The sequence below is a fragment of the Neoarius graeffei genome, chromosome 2, assembly GCF_027579695.1.
Source record: "Neoarius graeffei isolate fNeoGra1 chromosome 2, fNeoGra1.pri, whole genome shotgun sequence".
In the NCBI taxonomy this organism is placed as follows: domain Eukaryota; kingdom Metazoa; phylum Chordata; class Actinopteri; order Siluriformes; family Ariidae; genus Neoarius; species Neoarius graeffei.
The window spans coordinates 16,850,208-16,875,299 of NC_083570.1; the positions used below are offsets into that span (position 1 = coordinate 16,850,208).

The window sequence follows — 25,092 nt, forward strand, 5'->3', positions numbered from 1 at the left end:
ACATTTTGAAATTTCATGCCAAATATTGGCTCATTTGAAATTCCATGACAGCAACACATCTCAAAAAAGTTGGGACAGGGGCAATAAGAGGCTGGAAAAGTTAAAGGTACAAAAAAGGAACAGCTGGAGGAGCAAATTGCAACTCATTAGGTCAATTGGCAATAGGTCATTAACATGACTGGGTATAAAAAGAGCATCTTGGAGTGGCAGCGGCTCTCAGAAGTAAAGATGGGAAGAGGATCACCAAGCCCCCTAATTCTGCACCGACAAATAGTGGAGCAATATCAGAAAGGAGTTCGACAGTGTGAAATTGCAAAGAGTTTGAACATATCATCATCTACAGTGCATAATATCATCAAAAGATTCAGAGAATCTGGAAGAATCTCTGTGCGTAAGGGTCAAGGTCGGAAAACCATACTGGGTGCCAGTGATCTTCAGGCCCTTAGACGGCACTGCATCACATACAGGCATGCTTCTGTATTGGAAATCACAAAATGGGCTCAGGAATATTTCCAGAGAACATTATCTGTGAACACAATTCAACGTGCCATCCGCCATTGCCAGCTAAAACTCTATAGTTCAAAGAAGAAGCCGTATCTAAACACGATCCAGAAGCGCAGACGTCTTCTCTGGGCCAAGGCTCATTTAAAATGGACTGTGGCAAAGTGGAAAACTGTTCTGTGGTCAGACAAATCAAAATTTGAAGTTCTTTATGGAAATCAGGGACGCCGTGTCATTCGGACTAAAGAGGAGAAGGACGACTCAAGTTGTTATCAGCGCTCAGTTCAGAAGCCTGCATCTCTGATGGTATGGGGTTGCATTAGTGCGTGTGGCATGGGCAGCTTACACATCTGGAAAGACACCATCAATGCTGAAAGGTATATCCAGGTTCTAGAGCAACATATGCTCCCATCCAGACGACGTCTCTTTCAGAGAAGACCTTGCATTTTCCAACATGACAATGCCAAACCATATACTGCATCAATTACAGCATCATGGCTGCGTAGAAGAAGGGTCCGGGTACTGAACTGGCCAGCCTGCAGTCCAGATCTTTCACCCATAGAAAACATTTGGCGCATCATAAAACGGAAGATACGACAAAAAAGACCTAAGACAGTTGAGCAACTAGAATCCTACATTAGACAAGAATGGGTGAACATTCCTATCCCTAAACTTGAGCAACTTGTCTCCTCAGTCCCCAGACGTTTACAGACTGTTGTAAAGAGAAAAGGGGATGTCTCACAGTGGTAAACATGGCCTTGTCCCAACTTTTTTGAGATGTGTTGTTGTCATGAAATTTAAAATCACCTAATTTTTCTCTTTAAATGATACATTTTCTCAGTTTAAACATTTGACTTGTCATCTATGTTCTATTCTGAATAAAATATGGAATTTTGAAACTTCCACATCATTGCATTCCGTTTTTATTTACAATTTGTACTTTGTCCCAACTTTTTTGGAATCGGGGTTGAATATATATATATATATATATATATATATATATATATATATATATATATATATATATACACAACCCTGTCTTTCTATTGTTTCTTTTGCTCGAGGTTTACAATCTTCAACCAGAATCTTTTTACACACCCGGTATTGTCCACCGTTTCCATCATCCAGCTCCAGGATGTAGCCCTCCACGGGCAGCGGCTGAGGTGTCATTAACCTCCAGGCCAGAGTGGCACTGTTGTTTTGCAAGCAGCACTTCTCCAGCTCCAGTAAAGGAGCAGGAGGGACTCCAGGGTTCTCTGCTGAAATACACAATGATTTCACAGTGACATCACATTTGCGTTTAGGAACAAGCAGAACCGATATATGGTAAAAGTGTTGAGGTGAAGGTGAGGTGAGCATGTATGAGGTCAGGCTTTGGCTTTCAACGTTATGGTGGAAGTTGCCTTTCTGAATTGTGATCATTTGAATGAATATTAACGGAGAATTCATATAAATATTATGTTTGAGAGTAAATAAAAGTTAGATTCCTACATACTTTGAGCATGATACGAATACTGCATTCATTTTACTTCGGAAGTCGGAAGTTGGAGCTGGGAATGACGTCATACCCTAGTCGACCACGTTCTAGTAGAAGTCAGAAAACCAAAATGGACGCCTCCAGGAAATCCTCTCTTGTATCCATTGCTCGACATTGTTCGCAATACCAGTTGAAAACAAATCATTCCGTCCTATTTGGCGCATACAACCACCAAAGCAACATGTCCGCACATAGAAGTTGGACAGTAGTATGTGTATGACTGATTTACCGAGACACAAATAAGACAGAAGTAATAACAACAAAAAGTTATAAGCTTTCACTTATGTTCCTGTATGGAGCAGCCATCTTGGATTTTGAGGTTGAGGTTGACTTTCCAAGTTGGAAAACCTGACTTCAGGGGGCATTTGAGTTCCACTCAGAAATTTCGGCTTTCCAGTTCAAATGGAGTACACCATACATAATGTTCATAACTGTTCATATCTACTTAGCATCCTTGCTAGGTTAAATGAAATCAGTAACTAGCTGATTACCTCACAAGTTATTTATGTCATCCGTTCATTACATCTCTTCGCATCGCATATTTGTGACATTCTAAACACTGTCCCAAAACATCAGTTGTTTAAAATTGTCTTTGTTACCACATCTTGTTAGAAAATGCTAAAAAGAACCAAACATTAGCATGCTAACACGGTTAACCAGACACTAAGGGACAAAAAGGACTGAGTAATGGCGCCGACTTTAATTTACTGTTAATGAGCGGCACGGTGGTGTAGTGGTTAGCACTGTTGCCTCACAGCAAGAAGGTTCTGGGTTCTGGGGGCCTTTCTGTGTGGAGTTTGCATGTTCTCCCCGTGTCCGCGTGGGTTTCTTCCGGGTGCTCCGGTTTCCCCCACAGTCCAAAGACATGCAGGTTAGGTTAACTGGTGACTCTAAATTGACCGTAGGTGTGAATGTGAGTGTGAATGGTTGTCTGTGTCTATGTGTCAGCCCTGTGATGACCTGGCAACTTGTCCAGGGTGTACCCCGCCTTTCGCCCGTAGTCAGCTGGGATAGGCTCCAGCTTGCCTGCGACCCTGTAGAACAGGATAAAGCGGCTAGAGATAACACTGGGGAACACAATTTTTGTTGAGTTAGGTCTGACAGCTGTTTTTAACTAATTTTTGGGTGAGGAATCCAAAACTGATCTCAGTTTTTCTCTCTCACATCAAGTTTTTGAACTATAGGATCCCCGTTTTCTTAAAAAATATGAAAAATACTGTACTTAACAGATATGTGCTTGTTTTATAAAAATTTACAAATATTGACATACAATGAAATATGAAAGAAACAGGCATGACTGCAATGTTTATTTAACACTATTATGTTTTTACAAAGGATATGGCTACTGTAATTATAATTGTGTGCAAGTAGTTAAGGTAAAAATTTACGTTTATAGCTCTTTCTGGAGGGTTCAACTTGAGGACTATCACGTTTGATGCTCCAACAATAGTCAGCCATCATATGTACATCCCATCTACCCTGATAACGTTCTTCCATAACCTTCAAATAGTCTTTATACAGCAAATAAGTGGAATTTTGCTTATCTGGAGGGTAAGCTGTGGAGAAAAAACTTGACATGCTAGAAAAAAACTGACTGCAATTTTGGAATCAGCATGCCAATTTTAGTTTTAATCAGCATAAAAATCTAACTCAACAGAAATTTTTTTTCAAATTGTTCCCCAGTGTAATGGATGGATGGGTCACATTAGTACTTCAATGTCTAGTTCTAGACTAGAAATCGGTGTTTATGTCCAGAGTTGTTCGGCAACTAGCATGCTAATCAGTACTTCAGTGATTAGCAAGCAACTATAGATCAGTATATAGTATGAAGGTAGCTTGCTCTCCTAAACTGTAAAGGAAGACGGATTGAATATTTCAGGAGGAACAATGCACTCGAGGTTCTGAAATACCTCCTGCACTCTACGTCTCTTTCCGGATGCCTGCATGTTTATGTCTCGGTACCAGAGACTCCTGAGTGTTCGAATCTGGAAGCAAACTGAGGGATTATGGGACATTTGTTCGAGATGAGTGTCCTTAAGAGTATGCAGAATTGATGAAAGATGAAACGAAGTGCAATGGCTATATTTTCCATATGTGTGTGTGTGTGTGTGTGTGTGTGTGTGTGTGTGTGTGTGTGTGTGTTATACCCCGGCCCTGGATAAGGTCGAGTTGTAGAATGGCCTGCAGCAGAGGGTCGGTGTTGAGGCTCAGGTTGAACTCGGGACAAACCTTCGGCTCCAGGGCGCCTTTAACCCACTGATCCTGAGAGAGCTGAACACGTTTAATCAACGCATCCGAGATCTGGCACAGAGAGTGATAGAAAATAGAAAGAAATAAAATATATATTTAAAAAAACATGAAATGTAAAGGAGAATTTTACCAGCATGTTTATAAAAATCGGTTTATTATTGGTCTTATGTGGAGCAGCTGCCGTTAAAGTCACTGTGTCCGAGTTGTTACTATAGAAACAGTCATGTATAAGAATGAATATATTATTTTGGACATTAATATCATTCATCTTATGGTTCTTATACGAAAATAATGCACACCTTCTGACCAGATTCAACAATCCAAGCAGCTGACGATAGAAGACAGAATGAAAAGAGTACAGAATGATGATGTTCTTCTTCATGGTTGTTGGTAGTGGTGCGTTATTATTATTATTATTATTTTTATTATTATTATTATTATTATTCGTAGTAGTAGTAGTAGTAGTATAGGTAATCGTATGGGGCCGAATAAAATTAAGGATTAATTTCACGAGTGATTTCGAAGTTTTGAAATTTCAAAACTTTGAAATCGCGAGTGAAATTGATCCTTAATTTTACGAGGAACCATACGATTACTTGTTTATAATATACAGGGCCAAATTCATACTTCGGAAGCCATTCAAGTTCACAACATTTGCCATTCACGTTTTCTGAACCAATCAGGGTGCGAGACTATCTTGCACATTTGAGTCAGTTTCTGAAGTGTCTTTTATGGAATCAATTTTGTGCCAAAATGTTCATACAATACTTTTGAAATATCAAACAAAAACGACAAATAAAAAAAAAAAAAAATTTAAAAAAGTCAATTTTTTTAGACTGGCAAACAAATTATTCGTGTAATCGTGCAAAATATCAGTCTATTACTCTTCAGAAACCTTTTATTTTTGTTCCGCGTCTTTCTCGGTTTTGTTTGACGTAATTTATTTTGGTTGCGATTCCAGCTTTCTCGTTTGCGCTCCCTGACTTTTTGCTTGCAGTTTTGGCACAAACTTCACGTGTGGGTGGGCTGTCCAGGAATGTATTGCCATTGGCTAACTTGTGTTTGACTGACAGCTACGCTCAGCCATTCCCTACTCGGATTCTGGCGGACTGTTTGACGAGTGACCGATCCATTGACGGTAAACAAGGATCGAGTGGACTTCAGTGGCGACTATGATATTGAATTAATTCAACAAAGTGTAAATTCAATATCATAGTCGCCACTGAAGTCCACTCGATCCTTGTTTACCGTCAATGGATCGGTCACTCGTCAAACAGTCCGCCAGAATCCGAGTAGGGAATGGCTGAGCGTAGCTGTCAGTCAAACACAAGTTAGCCAATGGGAATGCATTCCTGGACAGCCCGTCCACACGTGAAGTTTGTGCCAAAACTGCAAGCAAAAAGTCAGGGAGCGCAAACGAGAAAGCTGGAATCGCAACCAAAATAAATTACGTCAAACAAAACCGAGAAAGACGCGGAACAAAAATAAAAGGTTTCTGAAGAGTAATAGACTGATATTTTGCACGATTACACGAATAATTTGTTTGCCAGTCTAAAAAAAATTGACGTTTTTTTGTTTTTTTTGTATTTTGATTTGTCGTTCTTGTTTGATATTTCAAAAGTATTGTATGAACATTTTGGCACAAAATTAGTCTTTCATCTATATTTCATCAAAATTAATCAAAATTTCATCAAAATTAGTCTTTCATCCATAGTCTTTCATCATGACACGGCGACGCAACATGAGGATTTTGAAAGCGGCTTACAAAATTTTATTGGAACGTCTTTACAAAAGCCATTTTGTTGACACAATTTGCTCATTTTTGTAACCGTAACCAAACAACGAGCTCGCCAATAGCATTTCAGAAATACGGCCCCGTGTGAAGGAAAAAAGCCCTCCTTGATTGACCGATCAGAATTGAGTAATTTGGCCCTATGTATTATAATTATTATTATAGGTGGTGGTGTGTTATTGTTTATGTATGTATTTATTTATTATTATTGTTATTATTATTTAAAATGATTATCATGTTTATTTTTATTGGTGATATTATTATTATTATTATTATTATTATTATTATTATTATTATTGGTGATGGTGTGTTCTTATTTATTACAACCCCGATTCCAAAAAAGTTGAGACAAAGTACAAATTGTAAATAAAAATGGAATGCAATAATTTACAAATCTCAAAAACTGACATTGTATTCACAATAGAACATAGACAACATATCAAATGTCGAAAGTGAGACATTTTGAAATTTCATGCCAAATATTGGCTCATTTGAAATTTCATGACAGCAACACATCTCAAAAAAGTTGGGACAGGGGCAATAAGAGGCTGGAAAAGTTAAAGGTACAAAAAAGGAACAGCTGGAGGACCAAATTGCAACTCATTAGGTCAATTGGCAATAGGTCATTAACATGACTGGGTATAAAAAGAGCATCTTGGAGTGGCAGCGGCTCTCAGAAGTAAAGATGGGAAGAGGATCACCAAGCCCCCTAATTCTGCGCCGACAAATAGTGGAGCAATATCAGAAAGGAGTTCGACAGTGTGAAATTGCAAAGAGTTTGAACATATCATCATCTACAGTGCATAATATTATCAAAAGATTCAGAGAATCTGGAAGAATCTCTGTGTGTAAGGGTCAAGGCCGGAAAACCATACTGGGTGCCAGTGATCTTCGGGCCCTTAGACGGCACTGCATCACATACAGGCATGCTTCTGTATTGGAAATCACAAAATGGGCTCAGGAATATTTCCAGAGAACATTATCTGTGAACACAATTCAACGTGCCATCCGCCGTTGCCAGCTAAAACTCTATAGTTCAAAGAAGAAGCCGTATCTAAACACGATCCAGAAGTGCAGACGTCTTCTCTGGGCCAAGGCTCATTTAAAATGGACTGTGGCAAAGTGGAAAACTGTTCTGTGGTCAGACGAATCAAAATTTGAAGTTCTTTATGGAAATCAGGGACGCCATGTCATTCGGACTAAAGAGGAGAAGGACGACCCGAGTTGTTATCAGCACTCAGTTCAGAAGCCTGCATCTCTGATGGTATGGGGTTGCATTAGTGCATGTGGCATGGGCAGCTTACACATCTGGAAAGACCCCATCAATGCTGAAAGGTATATCTAGGTTCTAGAGCAACATATGCTCCCATCCAGACGACGTCTCTTTCAGAGAAGACCTTGCATTTTCCAACATGACAATGCCAAACCACATACTGCATCAATTACAGCATCATGGCTGCGTAGAAGAAGGGTCCGGGTACTGAACTGGCCAGCCTGCAGTCCAGATCTTTCACCCATAGAAAACATTTGGTGCATCATAAAACGGAAGATACGACAAAAAAGACCTAAGACAGTTGAGCAACTAGAATCCTACATTAGACAAGAATGGGTTAACATTCCTATCCCTAAACTTGAGCAACTTGTCTCCTCAGTCCCCAGACGTTTACAGACTGTTGTAAAGGGAAAAGGGGATGTCTCACAGTGGGAAACATCGCCTTGTCCCAACTTTTTTGAGATGTGTTGTTGTCATGAAATTTAAAATCATCTAATTTTTCTCTTTAAATGATACATTTTCTCAGTTTAAACATTTGATATGTCATCTATGTTCTATTCTGAATAAAATATGGAATTTTGAAACTTCCACATCATTGCATTCCGTTTTTATTTACAATCTGTACTTTGTCCCAACTTTTTTGGAATCGGGGTTGTATTATTGTTGTTATTTAAAATTATTATCTTGTTTATTTTTATTGGTAATGTATTATTTATTTATGCATTTATTATTACTGGTGATGTGTGTTATTATTTATTTATTATTTCAATTTATTATCATGTTTATTATTATTGATGTGTGTTCTTACTATTATTATTATTATTATTATTATTATTATTATTATTGCATGGTTATTATGCCCAAATTTGCTTACATAAGCGAACAAACAAACAAATGAAGTGCTACAGAGAGAACACAAAACTCTCAAGATGTGTTTTTCCCCGAATATAAATGACCCAGGGCGGCACGGTGGTGTAGTGGTTAGCGCTGTCGCCTCACAGCAAGAAGGTCCGGGTTCGAGCCCCGGGGCCGGCGAGGGCCTTTCTGTGTGGAGTTTGCATGTTCTCCCCGTGTCCGCGTGGGTTTCCTCCGGGTGCTCCGGTTTCCCCCACAGTCCAAAGACATGCAGGTTAGGTTAACTGGTGACTCTAAATTGACCGTAGGTGTGAATGTGAGTGTGAATGGTTGTCTGTGTCTATGTGTCAGCCCTGTGATGACCTGGCGACTTGTCCAGGGTGTACCCCGCCTTTCGCCCGTAGTCAGCTGGGATAGGCTCCAGCTTGCCTGCGACCCTGTAGGACAGGATAAAGCGGCTAGAGATGATGAGATGAGATGAGATGAGATGAGATAAATGACCCATGTATTTTGTCCTCGTTGCACATGGAACCAAGCTTTCTGAGTTTCTTTTCCACGCGGTGCTGAGGAGCCATGCAGGCTCGGGTTAAAGCCCTTCTTCTCCCCTTCCGTAAAGATCAGACCGCAGGAGAACAGCTGGGTCTCAGACAGACAAGTCCAAAAAGAGTGAGATCAATTCTTTATTAAACTTTCAGGTGAGCATCAATCCTGCCGAGTGGCTTCAGGTCACACTCCATCTCTCTCACTGCGCTTCAGGCTGAATTATTAATGCACAGTAATGCAGGACCTGTGCATGTGCGTGTGTGTGTGTGTGTGTGTGTGTGTGTGTGTGTGTGTGTGTGTGCGCGCGCCGAGGGAGAGAAGCTGCTGATGTTTAATCTCATGACATCATCTTACATTTCCTCCAATCACATGCCAGGGAACTTAACACCAATAAATCATTCCTGTTCTCTCTCTCTCTCTCCAGACCTCTCACCACCCTTTTATTTCTCTCTATCTCTATTCCCCCTCTCTTTATTTCAGCCCCTCCCTCCCTCAATCTTATCTTCTCTTTTTCATCCATCTCATTTTTCTTCTCTCTCCCTTTCCCTTCAAATGTCATTCTCCTTTATCTCTCTCTCCGTCCAGTGCTGGCGGAGTCTCTCTCCTTCGTCCTCAGTCTCTATTCCTTTGTTCATCTTTCTCCACCTTTCTTTATTTTCCTTTATCGTTTTTTCCACCTCTCTGTCTCTAAGTCTCCACCTTTCTTTCCCTGTCTGTCTCACCCGTCAAACTTCCCACGCGCTCATATTTTTCAGTCTGTTCCTTCCTTCCCTCTTTTTTATTCCTTCCTTCCTTCCTCCTTTTGTTCCTTCCTTCCCTCCTTTTTATTCTTCCTCCTTTCCTTTCTCCTTTTCTCCCTTCCTTCTTTTTTCCTCTTCTTGTTCCTTCCTTTCTTCCTTATTCCTCTGTCTTCTTCTTTCCTCCTTCCTTCCTTCTTCCTCCTCTTGTTCTTCCCTGCCTTATTCCTCTCTGTCTTCCTTCCTTCCTGCCTTCCTCCTTTTGTTCCTTACTTCCTTCCCTCCTTTTTATTCTTCCTCCTATCTTTCTTCCTTTCCTTTCTTCCCTCCTTCCTTCCTTTCATCCTCCTTTTGTTCCTTTGTTCCTTAATTCCTGCTCTCCTTCCTTCCTTCCTTCCTTCCTTCCTTCCTTCCTTCCTTCCTTCCTTCCTCCTTTTGTTCCTTCCTTCCCCCCCTCCTTTTTATTCTTCCTCCTTTTCTCTCTTCCTTCTTTCTTCCTCTTCTTGTTTCTTCCTTACTTTCTTCCTTATTCCTCTGTCTTCCTTCCTCCTTTTGTTCCTTCCTTCCTTTCATCCTCCTTTTGTTCCTCATCTCATCTTCTCATTATCTCTAGCCGCTTTGTTCCTTAAATCCTTCCTTCCTTTTTTCTTCCTCCTCTTGTTCCTTCCTTCCTTCCTTCCTTCCTCCTTTTGTTCCTTCTGTGATTTTCCTTCCTTCCCTCCTTTTTATTCTTCCTCATTCCTTCCTTCCTTCCTTCCTTCCTTCCTTCCTTCCTTCCTTCCTACCCTCCTTTTTATTCTTCCTCCTTTCCTTCATCCTTTTCTCCCTTCCTTCTTTCTTCCTCTTCTTCTTCCTTCCTTATTCCTCTGTCTTCTTTCCTTCCTTGTCTTCCTCCTTTTGTTCCTTCCTTCCTTTCTTCTTTCTTCCTCCTCTTGTTCCTTCCTTCCTTTCTTCCTTATTCCTTTGTCTTCCTTCCTTTCTCCTTTTGTTCCTTCCTTCCTTAATTTTCCTTCATTCCTTATTCCTCTCTGTCTTCCTTCCTTCCCTCCTTTTTATCCTTCCTTCCTTCCTTCCTTTCTTACTTCCTACCCTCCTTTTTATTCTTCCTCCTTTCCTTCCTCCTTTTCTCCCTTCCTTCTTTCTTCCTCTTCTTCTTCCTTCCTTCCTTTCTTCCTTATTCCTCTGTCTTCCTTCCTTGTCTTCCTCCTTTTGTTCCTTCCTCCCCTCCTTCCTCCCCTCTTTTTTATTCTTCCTCCTATCCTTCCTTCCTCCTTTTGTTCCTTTGTTCCTTAATTCTTTCTTTCTTTCTTTCTTTCTTTCTTTCTTTCTTTCTTTCTTTCTTTTTTCCTTCCTTCCTTCTTCCTCTGCTTTCTTTCATTACATCTTTCTTACTTCTTCCTTCCTTGCTCCCTTCCTTTCTTAATTTTTCCTTCCTTCCATTGTTCCTCTCAGCCTTCCTTCCTTTCTTGCCTTCTTACTTCTTCCTCCTTCTGTTCTTTCCTTTCTTCTTTCACTACTTCCTTTCTTTCTTCCTCCTTCCTCGTTTATTCCTCCCATTTGTGTGTGTGTGTGTGTGTGTGTGTGTGTGTGTGTGTGTGTGTGTGTGTGTGTGTGTGTGTGTGTGTGTGTGTGTGGTTACCAGTAGGAATCCGCTCGGGTCGTTCTCCTTGATGACCTCCAGGCAGAACTCCATCATACCGGTGGTTTGTCTCAGCTTCATAGTGCAGTGTGTGATCTGGTCTCTCACCGTCTACACACACACACACACACACACACACACACACACACACACAGACGTAAATCAGATGTATATAAAGGTAAACTGGGGCATGTCGTATGTGTGTGATATGAAAATAAGGGATCAGTTGGAGCTCGAGGTGATTCATCAATCATCACTCACTGAATCTCATCCATATTCCTTCACCTTTCTCTCTCTCTCTCTCTCTCTCTCTCATGCTGTTTCATCATCGACTCACCCAGCCATTTTATAAAGCATGTATTTGCCTGCATTCGTTCTCCTCTGTGTTAATTCGAGAAGGATGCGATTAGTCACCTGTCAGATTCCACTGCTTTAAAATAAATGTCTGATCTGAAGCTTTCTGTCCATCTTCCGAATCAATAAAAAGAGGGGGAGGCGGAGGAGGAGGCAGGGGAGGGGGAGGAACGCCATCCCGGGGTTAATCACGGAGTGTTAGAAAAGAACAGAATCATTCATCATCATCATCATCATCATCATATTCACCGCAATCTTTCTATCTTCTACAAAAAAGATCGTTTTTCCACCGTTCTTATTTATCCTGCAGCTCTGATTAGAAAGAACAGATGTAGTCTGTGTGTGTGTGTGTGTGTGTGTGTGTGTGTGTGTGTGTGTGTGTGTGTGTGTGTGTGTGTGCGCGCACGCTGGGATGGAGGTCAGGCGACCGCTGTCTTTTGAGGAAAAGGAGGGTTGAGATGTTCTGTGTTCTGAAGGATGCAGTAAAGAAGGATAACGAATATACTAATTACATCTAAATATCATTCTCCTTTATCTCTCTCCATCCATCCATCTCTCTTCTCCTGCTTCTTCCTCAATCTCTATTCCTTTGTTCATCTTTCTCCACCTCGCGTTCTCTTCTTTTATCTTTCCTTCCATCTCCACCTTTCTTTCTCTTCCTGTCTCTCTCGCCAAACCTCTCTTGCTCTTGTATTTTTCAATCTGCCCTCTGGTGTTTTTTCAATCCTTTGTTCCTTGCCTTTCTTTTTTATTCTTTCCTCATCCCATTCCTCTTTTTCACACTCCCTTCACTCCTTCCTTCCCTTCTTCCTTCCTTCCTTGCTTAGTTCCTTCTCTACTGTCTTTCCTTGTGTCCTTCATTTTTCCTTGTTTCTTCCTCTTTTTCATCCTTCCTTCATTTTTCCTCCTTTGTGTCCTTTGTTCCTTTCTTTCCTTCCTGACCTCCTTTCCTTGTTTCCTACCTTCTTCCTCCTTCCTCATTTCTTCTTCCTTTCCTTCCTTTCTTCCTTTTTCCTCCTTTCCATTGTCCCTTCCGTCCTTCCTTCCTGCCTTCCTTCTTTCCTTTCTTCTTTTTTAGTTCTTTCCATCCTTCCTTCCTGCATTTCCTTTCTTTTTTAGTTCCTTCACTACCTCCTTTCCATCCTCCCTTCTGTCCTTCCTTCCTGCATTTCCTTTCTTCCTTAGTTCCTTTCCTTTTTCCTTCCTTCTTCCTCACTTCTTCTTCCTTTCCATCCTTTCTTCATTTTTCCTCCTTTGTGCCCTTCCTTACTTTCTTTCCTTCCCTCCTTCCTTCACATTTCCATTTTCCCTTTCTTCTTCCTCCTTCCTCATTTCTTCCTCCTTTCCTTTCCTTCCTTGTTCCTTCCTTCCCTCCCTTTCCTTTCTTCTTTAGTTCCTTCGCTACCACTTTCCTCCTTTCCTTCCTTTCTCCCTTTTTCCTCCTTTCCATCCTCACTTCTTCCTTCCTTCCTGCCTTTCCTTTCTTCCTTGGTTCCTCCTCTTTCATTGTGTTCCTTGTGTCCTTCATTTTTCCTCATTTCTTCCTCCTTTTCATCCTTTCTTCATTCTTCCTCCTTTGTGCTTCCCTCTTCCTTCCCTTTTCCATTTTCCCTTTCTTCTTCCTCCTTTCCTTTCCTTCCTTCTTCCATCCCTCCTTGTTTCTTCCTTCTTTTCCTTTCTTTTGTTCCTTCGCTACCACCTTTGCTCCTTTCCTTCCTTTCTCCATTTTTTCTCCTTTCCATCCTCCCTTCTTCCTTAGTTCCTTCTCTACTGTCTTTCCTTGTGTCCTTCATTTTTCCTCATTTCTTCCACCTTTTCATCCTTTCTTCATTTTTCTCCTTTGTGTCCTTTGTTCCTTTCTTTCATTCCCTACCTCCTTTCCTCTTGTCCTTCCTTCTTCCTCCTTCCTCATTTCTTCATCCCTTCCTTCCTTCTTTTCCCTCCTTTCCATTCTCCCTTCATGCATTTCCTTTCTTCCTTACTCCCTTTCCTGCATCCCTTCCTTTTTCCTTCCTTCTTCCTCCTTCCCATCCTTTCTTCATTTTTCCTCCTTTGTCTCCTTCCTTATTTTCTTTCCTTCCCTTTTCCATTTTTCCTTCCTTCCTTCCTTCCTTCCTTCCTTCCTTCCTTCCTTCCTTCCTTTCTTCTCCTGACCCTTTACTACCTGCTTTCCTCTTGTCCTTCCCTCTTCCTCATTTTCTTCCTTTCTTTCCTTCCTTCCCCCTTCCTTCCTTTTTCTATTTTTCCTTCCTTCTTCCTCCTTCCTTCCTTCCTTCCTTCCTTCCTTCCTTCCTTCCTTCCTTCCCTGTCTTTAGTTCCTTCACTACCACCTTTCCTCCTTTCCTTTATCCATTTTTCTCCTTTCCATCCTCCCTTCTTCCTTCCTTCCTTAGTTCCTTCTCTACTGTCCTTCCTTGTGTATTTAATTTTTCCTCATTTCTTCCTCCTTTTCATCCTTTCTTCATTTTTCCTTGTCTGTGTCCTTTGTTCCTTTCTTTCATTCCCTACCTCCTTTCCTTGTTTCCTACATTCTTCCTCCTTTCCTTCCTTTCTTCCTTTTTCCTCCTTCCCATTCTCCCTTCCGTCTGTCCTTCCCTCCTGCATTTCCTTTCTTCTTTAGTTCCATCACTACCTCCTTTCCTCTTGTCATTCCTTCTTCTTCCTTCCTTCCTTTCTTCCTTCCTCCTTTCCATCCTTTCTTCATTTTTCCTCCTTTGTGTCCTTCTTTATTTTCTTTCCTTCCCGTTTCCATTTTCTCTTCCTTCCTTCCTTTTTCTGTTCCTTTGCTACCTGCTTTCCTCTTGTCATTTCCTCTTCCTCATTTCCTTCCTTTCTTCCCTCTTTCCCTCACTACTTCCTTTCCTTTTTCCTTCCTTCTTCCTCATTTCTTCTCTCTCTCTCTCTCTCACACACACACACACACACACACACACACACACACACACACACACACATAATTATGGTGCAGATGTTCCACCTGATGCCTCTGAAAGCCTCGTTACTAACACACTATCGAGACTTCATAAAGAATGGCATTGTGGGTAATGTTGATAAGACAGATATCGAGCGATTCTGGGGAGGAAGGAACGAGCTCGTCATCTGGCTGAGGATTTCATTACAACCTGCTCTGATAGTGATTGCACATGAAATGAAATAAAGGAGAACACAACACATTGACCAACACTGTGGCAGAAACACCTCCATTATAACCATCCCGCCTTCTCCGAGTCATGTGACCCAATCATGGCTGAATCCTTCCATCTACGAGGTTCAGTTAACGTTAAAAAAAAGAAAAAAATTCACTGTGTGCTTTTGGATATGGATTGTTGGATCATATCATCGTTACAAAATGAGTCCATATGCCATATGTCCAGTACTAAAAAAAATCCCTTACCGCACCTTTAATGTGAATCATATATAATATTTATAATCGATCACAGAGAACATATGAACACTGAGCTCTCACGTCACCTCCAGCATGTTTCTTTCATCGAATAAACCAAGATATCAAAATGACAGTGACATCATTCTAGCGTCCAGAATTATATACAGTACACACTTACCGGCCACTTCATTAGGAACACCCATCCACCTGCAGCGGTTTTATGCTGTTATCTAATCAATGAATCTCTTGATGAACCAAATCATGAGCTTCAGTTAATATTCACAATGTTCCGACATCAGAACGGGAAAAATTGTGATCTCACAGTGAAGCGTGACTATCTTTCACTGTGGCATGGGTGTTGGTTTGAGCCAGATGAGTATGAGGTTTGAGGATTTCAGAAACTCCTGAGCTCCTGGGGTTTGCACGCACAACAGTCTCTACACAGAATGGTGCAAAAAACAAAAACCATTTTTGAGTGAGCAACAGTTCTGCAGATGGAAACAAACGCCTTGTTGATAACAGAAGCCAGAGGTCAGAGGAAAATGGGCAGATTGGTTTGAGCAATTTGCCAGGAAGGATATACTAACTCATATACAATGGTGCTTGAAAGTTTGCGAACCCTTTAGAATTTTCTATATTTCTGCATAAATATGACCTAAAACATCATCAGATTTTCACACAAATCCTAAAAGTAGATAAAAAGAACCCAGTTAAACAAATGAGACAAAAATATCATACTTGTTCATTTATTTATGATCCAATATTACATATCTGTGAGTGGCAAAAGTATGTGAACCTCTAGGATTAGCAGTTAATTTGAAGGTGAAATTAGAGTCAGGTGTTTTCAGTCAATGGGATGACAATCAGGTGTGAGTGGGCACCCTGTTTTATTTCAAGAACAGGGATCTATCAAAGTCTGATCTTCACAACACATGTTTGTGGAAGTGTATCATGGCACAAACAAAGGAGATTTCTGAGGACCTCAGAAAAAGTGTTGCTGATGCTCATCAGGCTGGAAAAGGTTACAAAACCATCTCTAAAGAGTTTGGACTCCACCAATCCACAGTCAGACAGATTGTGTACAAATGGAGGAAATTCAAGTCCATTGTTACTCTCCCCAGGAGTGGTCAACCAACAAAGATCACTCCAAGAGCAAGGCGTGTAATAGTCGGCGAGGTCACAAAGGACCCCAGGGTAAATTCTAAGCAACTCAAGGCCTCTCTCACATTGGCCAATATTAATGTTCATGAGTCCATCATCAGGAGAACACTGAACAACAATGATGTGCATGGCAGGGTTGCAAGGAGAAAGCCACTGCTCTCCAAAAAGAACATTGCTGCTTGTCTGCAGTTTGATAAAGATCACGTGGACAAGCCAGAAGGCTATTGGAAAAATGTTTTGTGGATGGATGAGACCAAAATAGAACTTTTGGGTTTAAATGAGAAGCGTTATTTTTGGAGAAAGGAAAACGCTGCATTCCAGCATAAGAACCTTATCCCATCTGTGAAACATGGTGGTGGTAGTATCATGGTGTGGGCCTGTTTTGCTGCATCTGGGCCAGGACGGCTTGCCATCATTGATGGAGCAATGAATTCTGAATTCTACCAGCGAATTCTAAAGGAAAATGTCAGGACATCTGTTCATGAACTGAATCTCAAGAGAAGGTGGGTCATGCAGCAAGACAACGACCCTAAGCACACAAGTTGTTCTACCAAAGAATGGTTAAAGAAGAATAAAGTTAATGTTTTGGAATGGCCAAGTCAAAATCCTGACCTTAATCCAATCGAAATGTTGTGGAAGGACCTGAAGCGAGCAGTTCATGTGAGGAAACCCACCAACATCCCAGAGTTGAAGCTGTTCTGTACGGAGGAATGGTCTAAAATTCCTCCAAGCCGGTGTGCAGGACTGATCAACAGTTACCGCAAACGTTTAGTTGCAGTTATTGCTGCACAAGGGGGTCACACCAGATACTGAAAGCAAAGGTTCACATACTTTTGCCAATCACAGATATGTAATAATGGATCATTTTCCTCAATAAATAAACGACCAAGTATAATATTTTTGTCTCATTTGTTTAACTGGGTTCTCTTTATCTACTTTTAGGACTTGTGTGAAAATCTGATGATGTTTTAGGTCATATTTATGCAGAAATATAGAAAATTCTAAAGGGTTCACAAACTTTCACGCACCACTGTAATCACTCGTTACAACTTTGATGAGCAGAAAAGCATCTCAGCACGCAACAGCAGAAGAACACATTGGGTTCCAGTCCCGCAGCCAAGAACAGGGATCTTGGAATCAAGAACAAGTTCCTATTAAAGTGGCCAGTGAGTGTATACTGTTTATTAAACATAACAAACTGACAACAAAGAGATAACAGTTTTACAAGAGGATGATTACTGTGTCACGCATGGCCTTTAAATGATTCAAATAAAAAATGAGTCGATTAGCAACATGTAAATGAATCAGGCTAAATGACGACTGATAGCTTTGATTATTTAACAAAGCCGTGCTAGTGGAGGAGGTCAGAGCATCAGGTATTAGAGCGTCACGATTGTCGTGTGGAGTGCTATGGATGTCACATTGCTGTTTCTGGGGTCATGGAGTCTTGTCACAAGAGATTATGGATCATTCTGACAGGGAGTCCCGAGGGAATTTGTTTCCGTGTGTGTGTGTGTGTGTGTGTGTGTTTTAGCCCACCTTCAGCTTGCTCTCTTTCTCCTTCGTGACCTTGGTGAGCAGCTTGGCTTTCTGCCGAGTGAGAGCTTCGATCAGAGCGTCACACTGGGCCACCAGACATGCTTCAAACTCCACGCCGTTCTCCTATTAAACACACACGCACAGAAACTTATATCTTATACGATAAAATAATTACTGCCGCACATTTGGAATAAATTTGTACATTTATTAAAGCAAATGTCCTTTGCAGCTTTGTATCAATACACTCCTTCTAATATGTAACCGTTTCCATAGTAACAGCTTACACATGGGGATCGCGCCACATTTACAGTGCCTTGCAAAAGTATTCATCCCCCTTGGTGTTTGTCCTGTTTTGTCGCGTTATAAGCTGGAATTAAAATGGATTTTTGAGGGGTTAGCACCATTTGATTTACACAACATGCCTACCACTTTGTGCAAATTGTCGTTTTACTGTGATACAAACAATAATTGAGATGAAAAAAAACAGAAATCTGGAGTATGCATAGGTATTCACCCCGTTTCGTAGGAAACCCCTTGTCCAGCCAATTCACTTGATAAGTCACATAATTAGTTGATTAAGATCCACCTGTGTGCAATCAAAGTGTCACATGATCTGTCACATGATGTCTGTATATATAAATCAACCTGTTCTGGAAGGACCCTGACTCTGCTACACTGCTAAGCAAGCAACATGAGAGCCAAGGAGCCTCCAAACAGGTCAGAGACAAAGTTGTGGAGAAGTATAGATCAGGGTTGGGTTATAAAAAATATCCCAAAGTTTGAATATCCCAGGGAGCACCATTAAATCAATTATAGCAACATGGAAAGAATATGGCACCACGACAAACCTGACAAGAGAAGGCCTCCCACCAAAACTCACAGACTGTGCAAGGAGGGCATTAATCAGAGATGCAGCAAAGACACCAAAGATAACACTGAAGGAGCTGCAAAGATCCACAGCGGAGATGGGAGTATCTATCCATAGGACCACTGTAAGTCGTACACTCCACAGAATTGGCGGGGCTTTATGGAAGAGTGGCCAGAAAAAAGTCATTGCTTAAGAAAACACATTTGGAGTTTGTTCCACAGCATGTGGCAGACTCCCCAAACACATGGAAGAAGATTCTCTGGTCAAATGAGACTAAAATTGATCTTTTTGGCCATCATGGGAAATGCCACGTGTGGCGCAAACACAACACCCTGAGAACACCATTCCTACAGTGAAGCATGGTGGTGGCAGCATCATGCTGTGGGGATATTTTTAATCTGCAGGGACAGGAAAGCTGGTCAGGACTTAAGGAAAGATGGATAGCACTAAATACAGGGCAATTCTGGAGGAAAACCTGTTTGAGTCAGCCAGAGGTTTGAGACTGGGACGAAGGTTCATGGTCTAGCAGGACAATGACCCTAAACATACTGCTAAAGCTACACTGGAGTGGTTTAAAGGGAAACATTTAAATGTCTTGGAATGGCCTAATCAAAACCCAGACCTCAATCCAATTGAGAGTCTGTGGCATAACTTGAAGATTGCTGTACACCAACGCAACCCATCTAACTTGAAGGAGTTGGAGCAGTTTTGCCTTGAGGAATGGGCAAAAATCCCAGTGGCTAGATGTGCTAAGCTAATAGAGACATACCCCAAGAGACGTGCAGCTGTAATTGCAGCAAAAGGTGGCTTGACAAAATATTGACTTTTGGGGGGGGGGGGGGAATACCTCTGCACACACCAGATTTCTGTTTTTTCATCTCAATTATTGTTTGTATCACAGTAAAACAACAATTTGCACCTTTAAAGTGGTAGGCATGTTGTGTAAATCAAATGGTGCTAACCCTCCAAAAATCCATTTTAATTCCAGCTTGTAATGTGACAAAACAGGACAAACACCAAGGGGGATGAATACTTTTGCAAGACACTGTAATTGCTTGATTTGAGTCTCCAGTGTCGAAGTTTTCCGACAGGCTTGTTTATCCATAGCTGCTTTAAAGTAAATCATGAAGCCCAACTACAAACAGTGTTAGCTAGCTAGTTCAGTGATTAGCAAGCCACACCTCTGGAATTTATGCAAATGAGAAGTGAAGTGATGTGACCAATGGGCCACTTGCACTCAGAGTGCTCATTCTGATGGATGATGAATCATATCTTCTATCTCGTTATCTAGTTTAATCCCAGTAGAACAAGAAACCGAAGAAAGTCCGCAGGCAACGATTAACGTAAAGCGAAAACATTCCTAACTCCCAAAGCTTCATGCTATCCTGAATGGAGCTCCAGGTTCACCCTTCAGCACCATGTAGGAGGTTTGAAACACAGCCGATCATTCATAAAGACTGAATATAGATCCTGGTTCAGGCTTTGCAACTTCCGCCTACGATTCCAACACACAAACACAGATCTGACGCAGAGTGGTGAATGAATCACTTGGAGAATCAGGGTTAGCTTAGGTGCAGAGGAGGAGGAAAAGGATGTACATACAGGATGAAAAGTGAAGCTTTGAGGGAAGATATGTATGAATTTCTCATCTCATCTCATTATCTCTAGCCACTTTATCCTTCTACAGGGTCGCAGGCAAGCTGGAGCCTATCCCAGCTGACTACGGGCGAAAGGCGGGGTACACCCTGGACAAGTCGCCAGGTCATCACAGGGCTGACACATAGACACAGACAACCATTCACACTCACATTCACACCTACGGTCAATTTAGAGTCACCAGTTAACCTAACCTGCATGTCTTTGGACTGTGGGGGAAACCGGAGCACCCGGAGGAAACCCACGCGGACACGGGGAGAACATGCAAACTCCGCACAGAAAGGCCCTCGCCGGCCACGGGGCTCGAACCTGGACCTTCTTGCTGTGAGGTGACAGCGCTAACCACTACTGTATGAATTTCTATGAGGGAGATATTAATATGTCTGTAGAGACAGAGTCCTAGTAGACTGCAGTAAAAAGCTGATCACAACATGGATGTTCAGACCCACGTACACACACTCTGGCTCTCGCTCAGACTAAAAATAACCCAGAACCAGACCATCTCTTATCCAGCCTGCTCCACATACCGGTACCACTAGCACGAATGAGTAAAATATTTATGTTCGGTGCTTCAACGTTAAAGAGTGTGAATCATCACATGACTGATTCTGTTTGAAATTTCACATGCTTTCTTTCACTTTGCTCGGCGGGGATTTGTTCACAGCCGATCATCACCGACATCTGAACACCAGCCGCTGGCGTGGTTCAATTTTGTTACGATATATTTCTGAGCAATGTAGTCTTGTCTAATATGATTCTGCAATTTAGCATTGGAAAAATTGCTTCAATTTTAATTCTATTCGAATATATTATTAGTCCTTTCACAAAGGCTTGTAGTACTCGAGTCCGACTCGTGCCCTAATTTTAAAGGCTCGTGACTTGACTTGGACTTGAGCACTGATGACTCGGACTCGTGCATTAACTGCATTCGGACTCGTAAATTAGAGACGAGGACTCGGATTTTTTCTTTATTTTTTTGTGACATACCATCATCTCATCTCATCTCATTATCTCTAGCCACTTTATCCTTCTACAGGGTCGCAGGCAAGCTGGAGCCTATCCCAGCTGACTACGGGTGAAAGGCGGGGTACACCCTGGACAAGTCGCCAGGTCACCACAGGGCTGACACATAGACACAGACAATCATTCACACCCACATTCACACCTACGGTCAATTTAGAGTCACCAGTTAACCTAACCTGCATGTCTTTGGACTGTGGGGGAAACCGGAGCACCCGGAGGAAACCCACGCGGACCCGGGGAGAACATGCAAACTCCACACAGAAAGGCCCTCGCCGGCCCCGGGGCTCGAACCCAGGACCTTCTTGCTGTGAGGCGACAGCACTAACCACTACACCACCGTGCTGCCCTACATACCATCATAATTTGGCATAAGATATTTATATCTATGTTAATTTTTAGACTAATTTCGTGCAAGAGAATGCACATTCACCTGTTCATATGTCATGTTCGGGAACAAACTAACGTTAATGGCGCTAAAATGCCTGGAGAGAAGCCCCTAGGATTGTCCACTTTGCTTATACAGACTTCTTGTGCAGTGGGAAAAAATGCACTGCTATGTGTTCCATATATAGAAGAACTATTGAGGAGACGACGGGGACGACCTCGAACTTCAATCATCATTTGGTAAGACTCCACCCAGAGAAGGAAGAGGCACACTATGCTCCTTGCCCTGTTGATAGCAGGGCTTGCTTGCTGAAGGATGAGCTAGCTAGTGTTAACCCTGTCTCATGTTATTTGCCCTGTTGATAGTGGGCGGGGCTTGCTGAGTAACGAACAACTTTTTATCTGTAGCCTGTTACCTAAAATGGGACAGTCAAGCAGTAACATTAGTCCAACACAGTCGCAGAAATGGTTTCACATAAAGGCAGCAACAGCCACCGTCAAATGGTGTGGTTGGAGTCTTGTTCTCGGACTGGACTCAGATCAATAGTGGGCTCGACTCGGACTCGACTCAAAATTTTCTTTAATGACTTGGACTTGACTCGGACTTGATCACTGGGGACTCAAGACTGGACTCGGACTTGAGGTTTAGTGACTCGACTACAACACTGTTAAAGGTAGAAATTGTCATGTGCATACTGTAGAAACAGGGTTTTCCACTAACCACTGGGTGTTTGGGGTGGAGGATGAGCTGCTGTTTGCCTGGTACTGTAAAACCCCATATCTACGGTTTTTCCACCAAGGCAGCTCTAGGGCTGGTTCGGAGCCAGTGCCTAACCTCGAACCAGTTGTTTGCATTTTGACAGCCAAAGAACCAGCTCTTGGAAAGAACTGGTTCCAGAGTGGCACCAACTTTTTGCTGGTCAAGAATCAAGAACTGTTTACGTCAAAGGTTGGGGCGGGATGATCGTGACCAAAAAGACCAGCTAAAACTTTCCATCCATCCATTATCTGTAGTCGCTTATCCTGTTCTATAGGGTTGCGGGCATGCTGGAGCCTATCCCAGCTGACTATGGGTGAGAGGCAGGGTACACCCTGAACAAGTCGCCAGGTCATCACAGGGCTGACACATAGACACAGACAACCATTCGCACTCACATTCACACCTACGGTCAATTTAGGACCACCAATTAACCTAACCTGCATGTCTTTGGACTGTGGGGGAAACTGGAGCACCTGGAGGAAACCCATGCAGACATGGGGAGAACATGCAAACTCCACACAGAAAGGCCCTCACCGGCTGCAAACCAAGGACCTTCTTGCTGTGAGGTGATATTGCTAACCAACTGCACCACCGTGCCGCCAGCTAAAACTTTGTGAGTGATTTTTTTTTAAAACAACAAAGCATGTATAACATCTCGTCTGACTAATCTAAAAGTAAAGAAGAAGAAAAACATCTCATGAGGTCCGCCATTGTTGTGCTTGGTGCTAGCATGATGAACTAGCAGGACTAGCAGCAAGATGAGCTACCCTAACAGCATGGCTAACACTTGGGAAAGCGGAGATGTATACAGTGACGTAACAACGTAGCTCTCTAGCTCATGGAAAAGCAAACTAGTTCTTAGAAGCTTCACAAGTTGAAACAGCTCAGAACCAGCACTAGCACCAGCCCAGAACTAGTACCTGGTTCACGCTGGTGGAAAGGGAGTGATAAACACACAATGGGGAGACCCACAATGCTAAACAGACTGTCGAGCTCTATCTCGTTTAAAACCATTCTGCCGTCGTCGTGATTGTAGTCATTATCTGCATCTCAAATCCAAAACTATGGCCTTACATTCAAAAGTACTAATCTAGAAAATTCAGAAAACCAGTATGCTAAATGAGAGAAATTTGGTAGCTTTAAAAGCTATGTGAGATGTTTTTGGAAGCATAATTTGGAAAATTTTGTCTTAGTACTAGTTTGTTTAGTCAGTTGTGAACACAGTGTCACTTGGTGCTATACTTCCCCCAATTATTTAAGTTGGTATCGTGCCACATGGATATATAGTCTTAATTTCTGAGGATACACACAAGTGACACTCCAAACAACCACAGGATATGCGTGGCAGCCATCTTTTGTACATGTACGCACAGTTAAAATGCATCACCTTCTCCAAATCTACTGGAACTCTTCAAAAAAACTGAGCCAAAATGGACATGTGAGATCAAGAAATCTTAAAAATTTAGAACAAACACCAAAACCATATTTTACTCGACACAGAAATAACAATGAAACAAGCCATGAGGGAAAAATACCACTCAGAAACAAACACTACACACAAGACTGCAATGAGACAAGGGAGCATGAGGGTTTACAAAGACAAACTGATTGAACTCAGAGACATGGTAGAAAAACACAAAACAAAACAAAGACAAAACATGGAGTTGCCCAACATGGAGAAACTTGCTGTTCTATTGATATCCTAGTAGCTTACATGCCATCCAACGACGCTCCACAATTTTAGGTCTTACTTTTTGTGTTGCATTTTTATCTGTTCTGGATTATTTTTCAAGATGTATCAAGAATTTTTTTTGTGTATTTGACACCTATTCAGTCAGGTTTACTTCCTGGTATTAATAATGTGTACAATCAAAACTGTACCTGGATCTGTTGGAGCAGGTTCTTCAGCTGAACCAGGAACTCCTTGGCATCCTTCGCCTTATCGGACACGCCATTCAACGCCTGGGACAACTGGCACTGCAGATAACACACACACACACACACACACACACAATTATTACTACATTCACGTTATCTCAAACAATTTCAGTGATAATAAGTTATTTTATATGGAACCTATTTCTACCACTGTTGACAAGGACTTGATATCGATTAAAGATGCAAATTACGAACATCATTGGCTACTCAACAATAGTGAAAAAGTCAATAAAAATATGACACTGAATGTGGCATGATTCCATTTCCTTTTCCAATCAAACTCCATTGTGCAATGACTAAGAGACAGAATGAGGAAAAATAATGGCATCCATAATGAAAGAGTGAATGCCGGTAGATCCAAAGAGTCCATCATGGCACTGAGCTCCACTAGATAAAGCAATGAATTCCTAAAAATCCCCCATCTTCCCATCTCAGCCAACAGCATCAATCCCAAAACCCTGAACTGCTGAGCTGCATCTGTCTGCTGGCACGTTCTTAGATAATCTTCTCTATTCAGACTCGGATGCCAAATCAATTAGACGGCAGCACTGGAGCGTCTCATAAAAAAAAAAAAAGATTCATGAAAGAGTAGGTACAGCAGGTAATATCTGATAGAAGTCAGAATGTGATGTAAATGGTTTTTTTTTTATTCATCTTAAAAATTGCCCCATAATAGACTCTCTGGCACCATGATTCTAGATAATATGAGCATCTAATTAAAAACTCAAACCACGTAAAGCTTAAACATCCAGTAATGTCTTTTGATCCACCTGCTTTTTTTCTGAAATTTTAATTTGCTTGTAAATAAATTTAAAACTTGAATACATAAACATAGTAATTAGGTAGTTACTATTACCTAGAGGTGTCCATAGCAGTTGTGATTGAACTTGTAATAAT

At 41.6% G+C, this 25,092-nt stretch overlaps 1 protein-coding gene across 1 annotated transcript in view; it reads right to left on the reverse strand.

Annotated features, from left to right (window-relative positions):
• The window catches only part of LOC132872188 (E3 ubiquitin-protein ligase TRIM9), a 44,361-nt gene that overhangs the window by 6,429 nt on the left and 12,840 nt on the right, over positions 1 to 25,092 (reverse strand). The window contains 6 exon segments of the mRNA XM_060906823.1: positions 1,600 to 1,760; positions 3,949 to 4,023; positions 4,186 to 4,339; positions 11,128 to 11,238; positions 17,567 to 17,689; positions 24,139 to 24,234. Coding sequence (XP_060762806.1) covers positions 1,600 to 1,760; positions 3,949 to 4,023; positions 4,186 to 4,339; positions 11,128 to 11,238; positions 17,567 to 17,689; positions 24,139 to 24,234 — 720 coding nt within the window.